The sequence below is a fragment of the Mya arenaria genome, chromosome 8 (genome assembly GCF_026914265.1).
Source record: "Mya arenaria isolate MELC-2E11 chromosome 8, ASM2691426v1".
Classification (NCBI taxonomy): Eukaryota; Metazoa; Mollusca; class Bivalvia; order Myida; family Myidae; genus Mya; species Mya arenaria.
The window spans coordinates 11,968,774-11,988,575 of record NC_069129.1 but is presented as its reverse complement, the minus strand read 5'-3'; the positions used below and the strand labels follow the sequence as shown (position 1 = coordinate 11,988,575).

General features: G+C 33.4%; 1 protein-coding gene across 1 annotated transcript in view; it reads right to left on the bottom strand.

Annotated features, from left to right (window-relative positions):
• Nucleotides 1–19,583, bottom strand: part of LOC128243559 (probable G-protein coupled receptor CG31760) — a 109,901-nt gene extending 90,318 nt beyond the window's left edge. The window contains exon 1 of the mRNA XM_052961403.1: nt 18,400–19,583. Within this exon, the coding sequence (XP_052817363.1) occupies nt 18,400–19,036 (637 nt within the window). The 5' untranslated portion in view covers nt 19,037–19,583. The remainder of the gene's footprint in view (nt 1–18,399) is intronic.
• Nucleotides 19,584–19,802: the final 219 nt, after the last annotated feature.

Here is a 19,802-nt window from a genome sequence, read left to right as displayed (position 1 = left end):
GTTGGAGCCGGTAGACCTTTTTAGAATACAACCTACATTTTTAGCCAATGGAATTGCCGATGGGCAATCGTTAAGAACTAGTCATAAACATTAGGAATTTCACCTTTCGGGGATGTTTAAAGGTCCTCTTACTGCCACTCATCCGATACACACTCCATGTGTCAAATTTTGCGTCGCCATTGTGTAAGCCAAATGGTTGCATTTGCCGTTGATACGCTCATCCGCCCATTCTTAATCATTAAGATTTTACTTAATGTCATAAAACTATTAAATAAACTCTTAGAAACAAATAAGGAATCTCAATTAAAAAATGACGTTCTAGAACAGTACAAGAGCGTTAAATTTTAAAAACTTAAATTACTTGATGCTCTTAAGGTCCCTTACTTCAGGATTTAGCGAAGCTCTCTATGTTTGTTGTTCAATTAATTGCGTACTATTTACTTCTATAAGAGATGCTATAAAGCAGATAGGAGTTATCTCTATGATTATCACACTAAAGAAATTTTCATTTATCAAAATTCAATTTAAAGCAACTGTAAACCAGATGATCAAATTGCAAGAAAAAAAGAAAATTGTCGAAAACTGACATAAATTTGGTATTAATGTTTACAATGCATTGAAACTTACTAACTGAAGTGCCACATAGTTTACTATTTATTTAAGTTAAGCAGTTATTTCGTGTTTTCCATTATTTTTTTTACTGGGTATGTCTACCTAGTGGAATTCATTCCTTATGCGTGATTGGCTAGTCGATGTTATCACGTGATATTACCAAGTTAGGTATATAGCATAAATATACCACCTATTGGAAGATAACCTTCGTAGCACAGTATATTCAACAATGGACTGCAAATTTAGCGACACGGGTTCAAATCCGGTCTCCGGCACAATTTTTTTTTTACATTTGGTACTTTTTTACAATTATGATATCAAAGCGTAACACATTCTTCTAATTAATTGTCCTTAGATTCGTTACAGAATTATTTTTTGGTGCCAATCTGGTGTACAGTCCTTTTAAGTATGTATTTTGGCTCATTGAAATAATACAAATACAAATACATTTGTATAGCGCAAAAAGTATTGTTCAATATTCGATTGCGCTTCACACAGTTGATAAGCTACGCAAGCCTGTTAATCTTAAGAAGTGTCATGAAATTGAGGCCAGGAATTGTGTGTGTAAAACTTAATGTTGCAGAGTCGGGCATTTTACGTTCTTACCCTGTCCTAGGAACTCAATTCCGAACTAGTTCAAGTATTGTTCTTGAAATTTTCGTAATGATGGTAACTACCCTTATACTATCTTTACTTTATAGTTTGTCTCTGAGATTCCATGGCAACCCACTTTCTCAAATGATCCAAGAGATATAGCTCAGACATTTTAGTAAATGTTCTTGGAATTACTACATGTATATAAGTACATTGCCATTGTTAGCATTTATAACAGCTATAACAATCAATACATTCATTTGACAGTACGATAACGATGCTAGTTTGTGGCACTATTACAAACATTTTAATAGTGAACAGCCTTCAACAAATGAATTGAAATAAACAATGCATGGTAAACATTTGTGTTCCCCGACCCCGCTATCTATGGAAGGGGATATCCGCCAGTTAATTTATGCTGCTTGATGACATTTCTCATTTTAAATTGCAATTACATTCGTCTAAATGGCAGGTGCCTTCGTGCAATTGCTTCGTGCCTTTTTGTTATTGACAAAAACATTTGTCTATGTATACAACTTTAAGATGCCTTCACTTTATTGCTTAGTGCTAACGTCTAAACGACAGATGACATGTGTCAAGTTCTTACATTTAAATAACTAAATAACTAAATTGTGTACAAAACTACAACTTAACTATAAATACTAAATAACTAATAGTATTTATATACTGTAATAAGACCATTAAAAGCTAAATAAATATTCATCAATAGCAGTATGCATTTGTCAATAAGCATATAGACGATAGACGAATGCATTTAGACGAACGCAACTAAACGAGTGGAATTAAAAGGGAACCAGTAAATATTGGTATCCTGCGACAGCAATATTAAATGGGAATGGAAACCAAATGCTGGTACCCTTCTTATCCACGGGAGAGCACTCTTGACACTTTTGCTTTGGTTGCAGTCAACAGTTTTCGTGCAGGAGCTGTCAAAAATATATCTAGAAGAGGTCATGTATAACATTATCTGAACTTAAAAAAATAATACTGATTGATGCTATTTTCTGCTGATTATTTTTTCCTGGATGTTTTTATTCGGTACTGAGTAAGACACATTTCCAAATTCTAATCTGCGTTCGGCCTGAATTTAAAATGTGTTGTCTACTAGGCGGTGACCAATTGTCGATGGATAACATGTTTTGAAAGTTATGAGGCCATCAACCAAAATCCAAGTATGAGCTTAGTGCTAACATTCGCAAGGAAATATGTACGCCTGGCTGACATGTATAGAAATCTATGCATGTGTTTCATTCACTCAAATTTTCAATTTCTTTTCCTTCACTGGCTTCAGGTCAGCCAAAGCATGTATACTAGAAATCTGTTAACAGCAACACTAATAATCCGGACGGGGGTGGGGGGGGGGCGGGGTGGTAGGTTGCCCCCCCCCCTCCCACCTATAAATCGGCCAAGTTAACTTTTATTTCTATATTGGAGACAAAAAGTAATAAAATACGCCAAAAATGCACCATTTCAGACTAGAATTATTGCTAAAATTATCTTGGGAAGTACTCACAAACACCACTGCAATCACCTTAAACAAATGTTGGGGAGCTGCAGTCCAACTGCAATTAAGAAAGTCACACTTTTAATTGTCACCGGGCTTATGTGTTAGGCAATATCCTCGGGGCGGATCCAGGATCTGACTTTAGAGAGGGCATTACTTATGGGAGCAACTTTTTTGATATGTGCCCCTCCCTCAGAACCAATTTTATTATAGGAGGGGGGCACCTCCACCCCCTCTCCCGGGATTCACTAGTGATGCTGATAACAGATTCTTAGTATACATGCTTTGGCTCTCCTGAAGCCAGTGAATGCAAAGAAATTGAAATTTTGAGTATATGAAACACATGCATATATTTCTATAGATGTCGGCAAGGCGTACATATTTTCTGGCGATTGATAGCACTAAGCTCATACTTGGATTTTGTTTGATGGCCTCAGAAATTTCAAAACATGCATGTTATCCATCGAAAATTGGTCAAAATCTCACCCGGCTCGCAGACAACACACTTCAATTTCAGGTCGAAACGCCGATTAGAATTTTGATATGTGTCTAATTCAGTACCGAATAAAAACATCCAGGAAAAAATAATCAGCAGAAAATAGCATCTAGCAGTATTTCATTTTCAGGTCCAGATAATGTCAGACATTACCTCTTCTAGATATAATTTTGACAGCTCCTGCACGAAAACGTTTGACTGCTACCATCGCAAAAGTCGCGAGAGTGTTCTCCCATGTATAAGAAGGGTACCAGCATTTGGTTTTCATTCCCATTTAATATTGCTGTCGCAGGATATCAATATTTACTGGTTCCCTTCTAATTCCATTCGTTTAGTTGCGTTCGTCTAAATGCATTCGTCTATCGTCTATATGCTTATTGGTAAATACATACTGCTATGTTTGATTGATGTATAATTAAGTTAGCTTTTGATGGTCTTATTACATTATATAAATATTATTAGTAATACTATTAGAAGTTTAATTGTACTCTTGTATTTTAATTAGTACACAATAGTCAATTAAAAGTAAAAACTTGACATCTGTCATTTATCGTTAAGACGTAGACACTAAGCAATAACATGAAGGAAACTAAAAGTTGTACACATAGATAAATGCAGTAGTCCATTACAAACACGAACGAAGCACGAATGCACAAGCAATTTAAAAAGAGAAATGTCATAATGCAGCATGCATTAACTGGCGGATAATCCCTTCCATAGCTATCATTGGCCACGTTTTAAATCTGTAGATAAGGAAAAAAAAAGCTAATTGATAACTGTGGCTGTGAACTTTCGTCGTGAATCATTTGAAGAAGATCCCTTTGTTTTATGTGATTCGATAGGAACATGATATATACGTATGGCAAAACATTTTTGTCAATGACCGCTTGAAGTTCAGGTTGAATGTCTCATTATAAAGAACAAAACCAAAATAGAACAAAAACATGATGTGGAGGTTATATTTATGAAACAGGCGTAGAGTTGAATGACAAACATTAAACTGTAAATACTCCCTAGGTTCATTCCAAACAACATACAGCTGGCATTCGTTTAGTCATGCTATGGAAAACAAAAATCTTCTACGCCTAACATGGCAAAACATGCACACGCTCTCCGTCTATGCCTAAGTATCATATCATTGTATATGCTCCCAGTCTCAATGCTGGCCGGGAAAACCGCATAAATCTGGCCCCAAGTCTGTTATTTGTGCATATACGATAGCGTCTTTCAAGAAGACGTTTTCAAGGCATCCGTTAATGATGTTAGTTCGGTATTATCTTTTGTCCAAGGAGAGGGTCTGGTTTCTTTCAACTGACCTGCGAATTTCCTGGGGTAACGCCATTGCAATAATATGGATTGTTTTCCGTACCTGGTTGCGTTAACCCTATATTCCAAAAAGAAAATGGACGATAAAAATTGTACAAATTATATTTTTGTTGAGTGGTTTGTATTTGATACTGATTCCTTCTTTTTGATTTGGTGTATTCATATTTGCTGACAATGAAATTATCGTTCGATCATAGTGAAAATGCTATATTCATTGATTTTTACTTGGTGTTTTCTCTTTTTCAAATTAAGCTGAAAATTTTAGCTATCGGTTTCGAATTAGTTCACCGCAATTTTACATTTATCAGATATACCTTAAAGCTCAATGTTACTTTATAATACCACAAATATATAGGTGCGTTTACTGTGATTGATCATTTCAATTCTCAATTTATTATCGCTTCAAGCCTAAGACTTAAACAGTATTCCTGTCTTTGCATCAACAATTCTATCCTACATCTGAGACCAAACATAAACTTTTGCTTTTAAACGGAACGAAGTTTGTTCGGTGTTAAAATTACATATAATTAGCTTAGCTATGTTATAAAACCGTAAAGCATCAGGGTTTTTTTTAATCAAAATATAAATATCAAAGTCAAAAGTTGAACTACTCGAATTGTTATCCTCGATTGTTAAAGTTTGCAAATCGATATAGGATTATAATGTGACAGGAATCTATTTTAATCTCTGCCGAAATTCGCAATTTAAGTACTTTTACTTTTGAAAATAATCTTCGCGGTAAGATAAACCTAGTTGGACAGATTTTAAAATAATGGCTTTTTTATTGACAAAAGGTTGCCGCGTTACAAATTTTAGAACTTTATTTGTTATAGTTGCTGCACTACGCTCGATTTTCTGAACGTTGTGGTGCCAATGAATAGGTTGTGGTGCTTATGAATAGTAATTTAGTAGGAAACGAATTGTGAAAAAAGCTGTAGCAATTTCATAACATGCAAATTAAAAATTAACTGAATTAATATCATTTTCATTTTTTTAAAAGTATGTCCACCTACCACACCGCTTCGCGAACTTTAAGGTTCATTTTGTGTCTAATAAATTAATACTTAAAAGCAAATGATCGTCGTAATTCCTATTCCGTATTTCCAGGTATTATTAGGCAAAAATATAGATATATAAATTATATTATTCAAACTATTTTGCCTAAAAAAACACATATACGTACCCCGCACTTTTTCAGTTCGCCATTCACTCGATATAAACTAATTTAGGCAAATATGGGTCTAGCTACAGTACGTTCGACCAATTTCAATGAGTCAATTGCTTAGAATAAGAAGGTATATAGAACACAATAAAATGATTCGTAATAGAAACCCGCCAGTAAAAGTCAATTATTGTTTGTGGATTTTATTATCTGCACTTTTACCCCAAAATAAAATGACACACAAGTAGTGAATTATTAATAAACCCGGTCTATGGCAATACATTCGGGAATAAAGATCATTAAAACACTCGAAGTATTAAAACAAAACATCGGTATCGGTTTGGTTAAGTCTGCTCTTTTTTAGCAAGGGTAGATGGAAATCTGTCAGCGCCCACTAGCACGTGTCGTGTTACAATCTTGTTTTCAAATCATCAGTCATCTCTGCATGAATTTGAGCTTTGCCATTTGCCACAATAATGGCGTTTCAATTTAATATGTTATATTGATGTTTGTACATTTGAATGCCTAATGACCCGACGATATTTATTATAATTTACAAAGAATTGTCTTGTTTATTAGAAACATGTAAATTTTATGACCATAAATGCATTGTAGAAAATTGCAGTAGGCATCTTTATTGCACTATTTCGACTTAACCTTTAATGGTCAAACTGATAGTATGTAAATTATGATGGTATACTTTTACTTTTACATTTTTCTTATGAAAAGCTTTTGAAACATAACGGGATTATAGCGACCAATCTGCATAACGAATGGCTTTTAGCGCGGTTAAAGGCATTTAACACCCAAACAAGTGAGGTTTCATTATATATTATATCAAAATATAAACACAATACCTACAATAGTTTAACAGACAGGTGCTATTTTTATACGTATATTAATTGCGCTTCTAAAGAAATCCTTGAAAAATATACCAGGACGCTTGGGTCAACAGCACCCTAACAATTGATATGCTTCTCTCTTGTGGGTGTGTTTATTCCAACAACGTAGCGACGAAACAAGAAAACACACTTTACCGTGTTGTCTCAAAATATACAAAGAAATCACTATTGATTCTGGCTGCACCTTTTGAATAGCTATGCAAATAAATGAAAACCTCTTTTTTTTGATTTCGTGTCTATTTATGCTATTTCACGAATTAAATGCTTTAAGTATTTTTATATCGACTTAACATACACTTTAGCCATTTGGTTTTATTTTTAAATACGGTCTTTATTTTTTTGTTATTTGATGGTTTAAGATAAACCTGTTAAATTAATATGGAAATAAACAGTATGTAATTTTGTTGTACAACTTTGACAATAAATGAAAACAGGCGCATTAAATTATTAATACGAATAAAGTTCGAACCTGCGACAACAGTTATTTCGTTCGTTTGATTATTGATCAATGTATTTTCAGGTAATTTAAAACTGCTAAAAAAAAGGAATCTCAGTTGGACTAATTAACCATTCCCACCGTCATATTTCTATTAGACTTTGAATGACACAAACAATATAAGACTGGTGGAGGAGACGAAAATAACAAACAAACAAATTGTTTAACTTTTGGACCTAGAGCTATATGCTTTATATTCCTTAAGATTGGAAAAAATGAATGTGAGAAAAAACTCTATTAAGATGTTTAAAGAAATGTGGAAAACACATTTAAGATGTGTTAAGTAATGTTGAAAAACACCTTTAAATTTTGTCAAGAAATGTTAAAAACACCTGTAATGCCTCGTGTCAGGTAAAGTGTGAAAAAAAAATCCCATTAAAATGTGTCAAATAATACACCTTTGAAACGTGCCAAGCAAAGTGCCAGAACTCCTTGATTGTGTGTCAAATAATATGAAAAAAACACATTTCAATATGTGTCAAGTAATGTAAAAGTAGACCTTTAAAACGTTCCGGGTAAAATAACTCCTTTTATATGTGTCAAGTCATGTAAAAACACCTCAAAATGTGTCATTTACTTGAATATAAAACACCTTAAAATTGTGTCAAGTAATGCTTAATTTACTGACAAAATTCCAAAAAAGGAAGAACTTAAATAACTTAAGAAACAGTTGTCTCAAATCTTGTAAGAAAAAGAAACTGCAGACGACATGTATGTTCATCAAACTTGCAGAGCAGTAAAGATATGAAAGTGCAAAACAGCAATGATGTTAACACCGTCGTTAGCTTCATCAAATGTCGGAACAATCGGCCCAATGTTCGCTGCGTTTCAAACATTGGAAACTGCAGAAATAGCAAACTGTGTACTTCAAGTTATATATGTGTGTGTGTTGGTTGTGATTTGTTTACCACAGCAAATCATAAATCACTTACAATGCAAATTCTGTGTATTTATCAAAACCCCATCATACACATTGCGTACTGTCATTCTAATCACAAAACACAGGAATTCTGGAATTCTAGCCAGTCTAGGGAAATTCTCCAGACAACTGCTAATGCTTTTTGCATCTATATATATAGATGTGATATCCTGTCACCACGAATATATAAATATATAAGCACGCGCCATTTAGCGCCATATAACCGCTGTCGCCGGTATAGGTATAATGTCATTTTGCCGCGCTCCAGACAACACGCTTTAAGATAATCAGCAAATCGACAATTTTTTCTTCACCAATGATAAGTCAACTACACTCTAAAACAGATGAAAAACAACGCACACAACAGTCTTTGTTTAATTGAGACAGTATTTGAAGGCAGTGGTAAGTGCATGTTTACGCCTCCTCCTCCTAGCACCGAAACAAGTGGCATTCCATTTCAAAGAACTTTGGTTAATGTTATAATATTGTATAATGTCAATGTGAAGTTCTTCAGACGACACGGCACTTAAAACTTACTTAGCTGTTTTCCTTTCAGCAAATAGACTCATTTTTCGTTGTCAAGAACGAATATATTTACAACTACACACATCGGTTACTTCCCTTTGCTGTACACTACCGTGGCGTATATCACGTGATAGTGACGTCATTCAAAAAGTTAAATTTGTCTCTCATTTGAAAAAAGAGAGTATTTTCAAACATTAAAAACAAGTTTATCTAATTGACCTTTCATAAAATGATGTATAAACATGTGTTAAATGATATTTTACAACAACACAATAATATACCACTTTTGTGAAAATTGTATCCTAGTGCTCGTTTGACTGAAGCATAATTAAGAAAAACTAAATCTGTTAATTGAATTTTATTTATATATAATGAGTAGTGTTTGCCGGTTTTTATACATTTAATATGCATTTCATCTGTAAATTGAACAGAAAAGGCAACACAATTTGACAATTTACCTTGTGGTACACCTATATTTGTCTTTTTGGTTTTATTTTATCCAATACTTTAATATAGTCACATTAACTTACATTTATAATTAAAATGCTTGATAAGATCATTAACGCAACAATAAATCCATCGACTTCAATGTGATTGTGTCAGACTAATGTTAGCTAGTAAGCAACCGTAACGGGTGTATAGTATATTTTGCAATTACACGGGGTTATGAACAGACTTTGTCATGTGGCCACACATGTAAACGCCAAGAGGATATTAGACAGAAATCACTCCAATCTGGGTATGTTTTTGTTCGATTTTGTCGCTACTTTCACGAGTCTGTTACAGATACATAGCGCAAAAAAGAATGCATTATATTGTCTGTCGATCGGTGTTTTAGTCTTTATACACACGTGCATGGTTTCTGAGAACACTTCGAAACAAATATTGTCCTGCGATGCAAACGTACGCAGTCATGTTAATATGTAACGGATTGAGATAATTAGCCAAACATTTACAAACATGCGTTTTTCATTATTCAATTATGTTTCTTATGTGCCCAAGGAATCGTTTTTTGATGTCATATGTGCAAAAAATATAATTTTTAAAGGTTTTCAATTTGGCAAACGTCAATAGGCATTTTCTTGATGTAATCTATATTTATACGTTTTGAAGCTGTATGGTTTGCGATTTCAAAAACAGGATGAATATGGTTGATCTACTTGAATTACTTTTAATTGTTTACATTTTACCGCATTGTTTGTCCTCTTAACCGGATATTGTAAGTTGACCGAAATCACTCTACGTTGGTTACGTTCAATATTTTTTATCGTAAAATTGAGAAATGTGTTTATGGTGATGACTAGAAATTAGTGTTATCTTGTATACAAATTGACCAATTGACTTTAGAATATATAGAAACTTTAATTAGTTGTCTCTGACTTACAATTGAAAATGGCCGAGGTATTCCGCATGGTATACATTGATGAGAACGATGCTGTTAACTATTCATGGTGCCGAAAATGTTTTGATATGTGAAATCCGCATCTCACGAAAAGTTTACTTTCCGGAACCATTATCAACGGAAATAATTAGCGTGAACACACGAACGCATTTAACTTCATCAAAATACATTTTACTGTAAAATTAGGCTTTATCATACACTTGATGGTATTGCAATGTGTATCCGGATCAACGACAACTGATGGAAATGTCTCAACATCTTTATATACGAGAAAAGACTAATTCTCCAATTGTTACACGCAACCAAGAACCAAGACAATACCACATTGGCGGTAGATAGGCCTGATTCCATTATGTTTCAACAAGTTAAATCTTCCTTACGATTACATACAATTCCTTCGAGAATTGCGCTGCTCACAATGATAACAATGAAACAAATAAGACTAAGAATCACGAGCAGAGGTTTCTTCTGAATCTGGACTGATTATGATTTTCTTCTGTTCTGGTAATAGTCGTCATTAAGTTAGCTTCTAATGATACAGGCCAAGCTCGTTTGGCAAAACTCACTGTTACGAGGTCAAAATACATCAGTATAAAGCCTAACAGACAATCAGTGACAGGCAACCATAATTCTTTTGAGCCAGACTTATTAGATATTTAATAAAAGCATTGATTTTGTTTTGTCACTTATTCTTCTTAAGCTTCAAGAAATAATAATATTCTCACTGTATTTCCGGGTATAAATTAAAAACAAACTACTTCTTTTTAGAAAGAGATTTTTCTCTGCTTTGGTTTAGAAAGCATGACACAAGACAAGACTGTCTGAACACTTACGAATTGACATGAGGTCAACACAGACTAAACACAACATTTTGGCAATAATTGTTATTATAACATCTGTGTCCTACCAACCGCCAAAATAAGAGAAGACATTGGTAATCGAGACATATAAGCAGTTTATCGCTGTTGGTCGCGGTGAAAATGACGAAAAAAATGTCTTTTATGAAACTCGTGCATAAATTGATGTATTGAAATTAAAAAAAAAAAATATGTCTAAAGAAATCCCCTGTCGGCATACTAATTGCCATTAAAAGTAGGGGAAATGCCATTATGATGAAATATGATTTTTATTTTATCGTTTTCGCACCACAATTTTACCGTCGATTTAACAAATTGACAGAATTGACCCCATTATAAAATGTCACCAAAAGCTTTTAGAAATTAAAATTTAGAATTAAGAGCTTCATTATCGTCTAAATTGTTTTCCTAATGTTTGCAAATGCTAATGTGACGTTTTCTTATTCTTATGAAATGCAAAATACACTTAGCTTTGATTTGCTTTGTCACTGTTCCCTTGTGTTTCTTTAACGTCATTATTGAGTTACAACCCCACAGAGAAACACTGTTCGAATACTATTTTATAAACTGTAACATATCCGTCAAATTTAACGTCATGTTAAATGATTAATGTTAAATCACAGTTTATCAAAAAGTGAAGCAATGATTTAATTAATTCCTGTTCTTCATGTGAACAAGACAAATACGCTATGACGTTGACGTCTACTCATTAGAAAAATGACCTCTTTTATATCCTGTTAAAATATCATCTTACTTCCAACAATGCATTGATTCAGTATCGTGTAGCTTATGAAATATTACTTTAAACTGTCAGCTTAGTTATATGTATATGAAGTGTCATTCATGCGAAATAGAGAATGTACAAGATATTTTCCTCAGGAAAATATTGTCAAAATACGTAAATCAGTTATGAACAGCAAACCGGAATTCAGACTTTCTGATGGGTTAATGAAAAACAATTGTGTGTTAAAACATGATAACATTCAAGTTATAAAGATATACAAATTAACTGCTCACTCTCCCTAATGTAAGCTTTTTGAACGCTTAGTTATAGCGATACTGTTCTGTAACGTGTTAAGTAATTTGCAAATTAACAACTCAAGTTTTTGTACCTTTGAATGGTCGACATTTTAACTCCGCCACAATCCACCAAGCCTTGTTATGTCAAATTAAATGTAACAAAGGAGTATTCACATCATTTTAACCGAGTGCCGCCATAATCAACATGGCGTATACTTTTACGACATGACTAAACTCAAAACTCTTATACATACACATAGTCTACTATTAGGTAATAACGTCTTACTTGGAACTAATTACTTGTCCGAAAAGCCCGGCTCATACACCCTAAAGACCCTTATATGAAATTCGACTAATTGAACTCACTTTTAAATTACACTCACACGAATGGCGCTGTGATAAAAATGTGATGACATCAACTGTTCATAGCTACTGTAGTCTAAAATGGCATTGCTTAATAGATGTACCAGCACGTTTCGAATATATTATTTTTATGAAAACAGGAGTTTAGTAGAGCTAAATTGTGTCCTGTGACGTTTTTCTAACAATACACGAATTAATGAATGAAGTACGATAACATATTTGTTGAAGGATCTGCATAGAACTCGTCGTTTTGTTTTTAAAACTACGTTTTCAACAATTCAATAACGTCAAGTAATTTGTGGCAGAATAAGATAAATAATGTACGTAACAATCGAGATAGCTTGAAAAAATAGCTTCAGCACAAGCCTTTATCTCACTCAAAAGTTAAACCACTTGAAATGTCAATTACATAAGTTAATTGCAGGAAAAGTAAATGGAAAATCTCATCAGTTATGAAAGCTTTGGTTATAACCTTGTAATAAAAGTCTTCTTGATATCTGTAGCAACACATTTAATTGCATGCACTTAACGCTGTTCAGTTTTACTGAAATTAAATTCATTTCTAGAGTCGAATTACGGTGAAGAAAAACGTAATGGGTTTGTAACGCACTCGAAATTGAAGATTAATTTCATTTTGTTATCAGATCTGGTTATTTTAAAGACCTCAGAAAAAAACAATTCATAAAAAAACTGTTTTTATGTAAGACCAAGCATACTCCAAGTTGTAAATTAATACAATTACTTGTTCAGTCAAGTAGTAGAAAACCGTTTATTATCAACAGCAGGGTTCAATCTTTAATTGAATTTTCAGTGTAAATCAGGTACATTTTCATTGAATAATAGTTTAATTTTACTATTACTATTATATTTCATACATTACGTGCATTCTCCTTAGTTCCTTATTGTACTTGAAAATCTAATTTAACAGCTATTTCAATAAAGATCACTGTTCAAAATGTTATTTATATTTGCTTTGTATACATTTGTATGACGAGATGCCTTGTTACATAAGTCTAAATAAACGTCTGGTATGACGAACTCCCGTCGTAAGAGGTCATCGACCTACCACGGTCACTCTCTTGCAAGAGATGAAGTGTGTTGCAATTAAATGGATTACTCTGCCTAATATAATGTCAAGATATTTTTGACTGAGTTTTCCATATTTTATTATGCAAATTTATGGTAATATCATGAACTCATTAAAAATGCTCGTATCCTCCGTTCAAAGTGCCAACTGGTGGTTGGTTTTGTTATCTAGTCCCCCCCCCCATCCTGTGTACCAGTATGCGTCCGCTCTTAGCATTCAGCTTTTTGTTATCCATAGCAATGTTGAATAAATCAAACTGGCATAGATTAGTTAAAGAACCTCTTCTATCTTGTAAACATATCAAGGTTATTAACATTGTTACCAGATTTATGTAAGATACTATAAAATTCCGAGATAATAAGCTCCAAAAATTAGCTGCTTCCTAATTCTGCTATACTTGAATTGTTTATATAAGACATACTTACATATATTATATAACTGCTAACCTGCAGCCACAATTTTTCGAAACTTCTAAAGCTTAACAGGCTTAAATAGCTTTTTTTAGTTAGCCAAAATACATACTGAAATAGAATTTTGTTAAATGAAAAAAATGTATATTATGATAATCTGGATCATATTTCCTGTCTAAAGTATAAAAACTATAACTGTATAAATATAAAAGAAGTTAACATAACGCAATTTATTAAAAAAAAACTAGAAATAGCGAGCTTTGCTTAATCCTGTTATAAGGGACTTTAGAAGTTTCGAGAAATATTATAAATGCGACACAAAATGTATAATATTGTTTATATATAAACATACAAGGAATGCAAGCATTTAACGGGTAAAATCGAGTATTTGATGGCTCAGCTAGATATCATTTAAATATTACCATAAAATGTGAGTGTTGATTGTATAGCATAGCTGTACGGTACTTCCATATACAATGCTAATTTGTGAAACGTAAAATTCAAATGCAAAATAGAAACCGCGTAGCATTACGATTACCAGACTGGAAAACATTGAATTAACGTTGTGGCTCTTACTTAAAGCAAAAATATAATATCATAATCCAACGTAACACGATAAAAACACTTCAAATTGGGATTTAAACTTAAGAAGATCAACCATTTCCAGTTCGTCCAAACATTGCCCTGAACTTTTTAGGAATCAAGAAAATTAAAGCAAATCGAGGCTCTATTGATATTAACCAACAAACTGTAATGTATATGGTATATGTCGGATCAGTGTCATATTTTAATTAGAAAAAATGTGAAAATATATTGCACCGCCCATTTGTTGTACTGAGTGACATGTCACTTTTACACGATAACGCTCCATCAAAGACACGTAGTTTGTAGCCTCAGGTTAAAGGTACTGCTGCACTGACATACCCAACCTATACGACAGATCGGACACCTTGTGATTTCTAGGTCTTGTCAAAACTCAAAGAGAACATAGAGGGTTGACGTTTTCGGACTCCATTACCGTAACCGAGTACCCGAATATTAATATACCAACATTTTCCGATATTGTATTAACCGCCTTCAAATGGGTCTTTCTGCAAAGTAGTTTGAGGAAATGTTACGAAGCATCTGGTAATAATTGTGTTTATTTGTATTTCATCGAGTTGCGCAATAAAAGGCACGCTTATCGTATTTAAACATACTTGATTTTGTGTGTTTTAAATTAATTCTGTATATATTACCTGTATTGGCCATTTCACTTTTTTTACAATTTATAAATGGCCAAAAGCAAGACCTCAGTTAGGGACGATTAGTCAAATATAAATTTTATATATCAACAGAACATGACGGAACTGAACACATCTCGTTCAATGTATATGAACAAATGTACCGTTTGTAAAATGCACATAAATATTCCCCTTTCCGTTTTTGTAGATGCATATCTAAGTAAATATCCAACAGACACTTTTGTCTTTTGTTTAAGACTTCCTAAGTACCTAAAAAACCTGGTTATTATGTAATGGTTTCTCTTTTAATAACATCTCGGGAGGATTGATTACACGTACTTCTTCCCAACAATGAAAATTAGTGTGGTGAGATCTTGCAATAGATAATTATTGTGACACTTATCTCCATATTCAGCTCGATCTTCCGTTTTTGAATTACAAAACACCAGCATAAGAAATATTATAGTTTCTGTGTAAAGAAAGACTTGTATTGAAACGTACATAAGTCTAACTATTGGCAGATTGCATTGGTGTATGAATGATGATTAAAAACAAAAGTTTTCTACACAAAAAATATATCTTGCATGCCAGACAAGTGTTTCCGGTTAGCCATAGCTGGCAAGACCAATCTTCTTTCCAAACGGAAGATAAGTCAGTCCCATCAACGCGAGTACTTGCGTGTGTTTTGCTGAGACTAATTTTTGTGGCAACAAAACTCTTCAAGACATTCGAAGAAGGTCGTAAATGTGTTATTCAGAAGCTCATGTTTTTACAATAAAATGTCATTAACATGTTCTTAACTTTGAAATAAACAGACAATGCTATTCGGCATTTTCCATCTGTTAATGCTAATTGTGCCCTATTGTCATGGAAAATAGTGGGGAAATAGTTCTCGAACACACTTGCGAGATCATGCATTTTGAACATTGTTTTTCCACCGGAAAATGTACCTTGCCTTTTCAATTTTCGATATTTTTGGTATGTTCAATATGTATTAATCATCCTAAAAACATGAGTGATCGATGACTCAAATGTTCGACCATTTTTTCGTTTTCATTTTTCAAGGTCTTCCTATTATAGACAACAAGAATAACTTTATTTGCATTTCTGCACAAAGCGACATTTCCCTATTAAATTGATTTTGTTTAGCATAATAAAGTATCATTATCATATTAAAGCATATCTCACATACGAATGTTGCATTAAGAACCATGTGTTGTATGTTAAAATCCTGCAAATATTAATGTAACAAGCAAATTTGCTGAATGCAGAACGAACCACCAACAACCTTAGATCGTAAAGATACTACATTCATTAGGTACAAAGCAACGTGCATTTTATTTATGCAGTTGTAATGCTTAAGTACATTTCCCCTATTTCTCAGTAATTTGTAAGTTGCCATATGTTAGAGATTCGAAAAAAGAAGTTATAAACAGGTGACATCCTGACCCGAATGTCTATTCGTACTTAACACGTGTCTGTATAAGTTCGTAGGTGAGTTTGATATCTCATGTAATAAGATTTTACAAAATTGCTGCGGAATTGGCAGCAGTCGACTCTTTTTCAGTCGACCAAGGGGCATAACTCGATACTTATAATAGCCAGAGTTATTGGTATTGCTTAACATGTGTGTCTATGGCAGGATGCGTACTACGTTTCGTTTAAATATGCTGAACACAGCAAGATTAAAATGTTTGCACAACGACGCCGACGTAGACGACAAGGACACGTACGGTATGAAAATGCTACCAATTCATTTCGAAAAAGAGACGAGCTCAAATTACTCCTGCAAATAACATTACTACTATAAATTATACCAATAGACCATTTCGTATAAATCATGCATGGGTGGAATTAAATATTAGTTTCTGTATTAATTTGTCAACAAAAACGGATAATTATGACTGTTCATTTGGTATTTAATTACCATTGCAAATGACGACGTTTTTAACGCTCTTCAACATTCAACCCGTGAACTTCTACCAATGAAAGCAAATTTTATCAAGAAACGCCGAGGGGACAATGTACAACTCATGGGATATTAACATTCAAACCATGTTTGCACTCAGGAATGAAAACACAATAATTGAATTTCCTGCTCTCTACTAGAAAAAGAGCACACCGGAAGATAAACAAACCGCCACAGTGGTATTTCTAAATGTTTGTATATTTTATGTTTAATTAACTGATTAATTAACTTCTATAAATTGTCATTTGGTGATAATTGACTATGAAATATCACATATTTTTTCACAATGTTTACTGCTTGTGTACGCATGGGCATCGTGCCTAATGCGTTTGTAATAAGCTTTAAACTCTACATATATATATTAATATCAATACAACTGATAATTAATCTTCAAGGTGCATAAACGTTTATGTGAAGCCAGTCAGTTATTATCTATAAAATAGAAATGTAAAAGTGAATAAAATAGATAAACAGCAATACCTTGAAGATTTACCTTATTCGAAAATTAATCCTACTAGAAGATAATCTCAGACTGTTAAGCGAAACAATGGTTGTTAATATTGTATTGTAATTATCATAGTTACATGCTTTATCAAAGCATACCAAGGTGTATCAGTGTATTTAATAAAAAAAACAACGAAATAACTATTTCTAGCTTTGTGTGCTCCGTCATGCACTATGATAGTGGTAATTTAAGATATTTAAGATTTTCTTTGAATTATTTTGATAAATCTCCAGTAACCAATTATATTTAATTTTTTCATTCTTTAGTTCGGTTAAAGGCAGTCAAATTGTTTATGAATTGGTGAATATTAAGCCCATCACTTACTCTTGACCGATCAAATTGCTTATTTAAACTAGCAAAAAATATAACCTTTGTTTTACTTATCCAACATTATTCAATTGAATGCAGGCTTCCTATTTATTTATGAAGAAAAATACTTGTCAGTTCTATTTCCAAGTCTCTCTGCAAGGTATATATGTCTAAAATGGGAGAAAATAGTAATAAATCTTTCTTAATAAGATAAAACGGTTCTAACGTGTTATTGGAGACTTATCCAATTTATTGAACGCGGAATTTCCCTCTTGTTTCGCACTTAACATCAAAGCAAGTCTTTACCAAAGTATACAGCGCTTTGATATCTGTTTTATGAGCTGCAAGTATTTAATCACGAAGATTAACAGGATTTCTCGTAGATGCAGGGAATTAATGTAACATATGGATTATAACAAAGCACAATTTATAACATCGATAATAGTTATTTTATTAATCTTGAAAATGAAAACGATGTCTTATGGCGCATTCTATGGCGCATTTATGTTGCGTTCTTAATGCAACATGTTTTATATTGCTTGCTAATGAACGATAATTTTTGAGAAATTTTGAATGACGTATATCTTCTTTTCTCTTTCTTATTTGTGTTTATTTATTGAACAGCTTTCGTTATATTTTGAATTAAGGTGAATTATATAGAATTGGGAAAACGAACATTTGCACAAACACCACTTACCGACTGTAAAATTGAAGTCCTCGATCTGCTTTGCTTGTTGACGGGCCTCAAAAAACCAGTCTGATCCGTTACCAAGGTAATCGTATTCCACTGAAAGATCCTTTACATTTATAGAACCATTTTCTGTTCTGTACGCATACGGACAAAACAGATGACGTCCCTTATACTCCATATGATCGTAACAATTTCCTCCAGCAAAAATATCGGGGTCCCCTTCGACCATGTTCCTGACTTGAGTGTACAAAAAATATTCGGAATCCAGAAGAGCTTGGGAGCCATTCTTCCAGATTCTTGTCATAAGGTTAGCTCGATTCACTGCTAACAATGCCTGTCTTTTAAATTTATTTATTCCATATTGTTGTAGAACTCCTTTACCAAGATTAAATTCCGTACCCGGTTTACAGTCATACTTTCTGTAAGCATACTTTTCTATGGTTTCCAGGAAATAAGCGATTGTGTCATTCACAGCCGCCTTTTCGGGTTCCGTCGTTGTGGTCAAATTGACCACAAATCCTCCATCAATTGACGGCGATGTGGGTACAATCGCCGTGTAATTAAACACATTACATGCACAAAAAGACACCGCAAGCCATACTATCATCCAACTGAAGTTTCTACTTAAACACGTTGGAAGCATTTTCGCTGAAAGTTAGTCTGCTAGGGTATGTTTGTAAGTTTATATATTAAAAAAATTAGGAAAATTTATCTTATGTTTACGAATGCTCTAAGAAACACGTTTATAACTATTATAACTAAAAATAAGAAGGACTGTTTTCCAATTATTCAAACGAGCATTAGTTTACTTCCATTAAAACACTCAATTCCCAAAGGATAAAACACTACATTTCTGCAACTGCACTCAAAGACACTGCATCGTAGATACGAATATAAACTCAAGAACAACTTAGCGTTAAGGAAGACCCTTCAGTCTATTCTATTTGCCGAACACAGATCGGTATTTAATGCTGCAAGTCCTATTTTGAAAACCTGTTATTCCGGACAAAAACGTCCCACAGTCCTTTAACGTTCTAATAAAGTTCTCTTAATTTACGTCCGCTGTGTTAAAACATTCTCTTTAGATCTCGATTTGTTCAATCAATGACGATTTATTTTATTCTTTTTCATTTGTAATTGTATACGATCAAATAGACATTAACAGTCTAGTAGAAAGAATCCTAATTGAGATTTTCTCTGCCAGTCCATTCAGTGTCTCAGCTCTGAGCAGAGTAGCAATGCCAATAGAGTTCTGGCGATTCCTTTAGCGAGACTGTTCAAACGTCCATAATCAATACGGCTTAGATTTGGGACTCGCCTCTGAGATTGCAGCCCTACTGAGCAAAGAATGGCAAACATACTCTGGGGTTTGATTCAGAATTCATACCAAGAACGGAAAGGGTTAAATA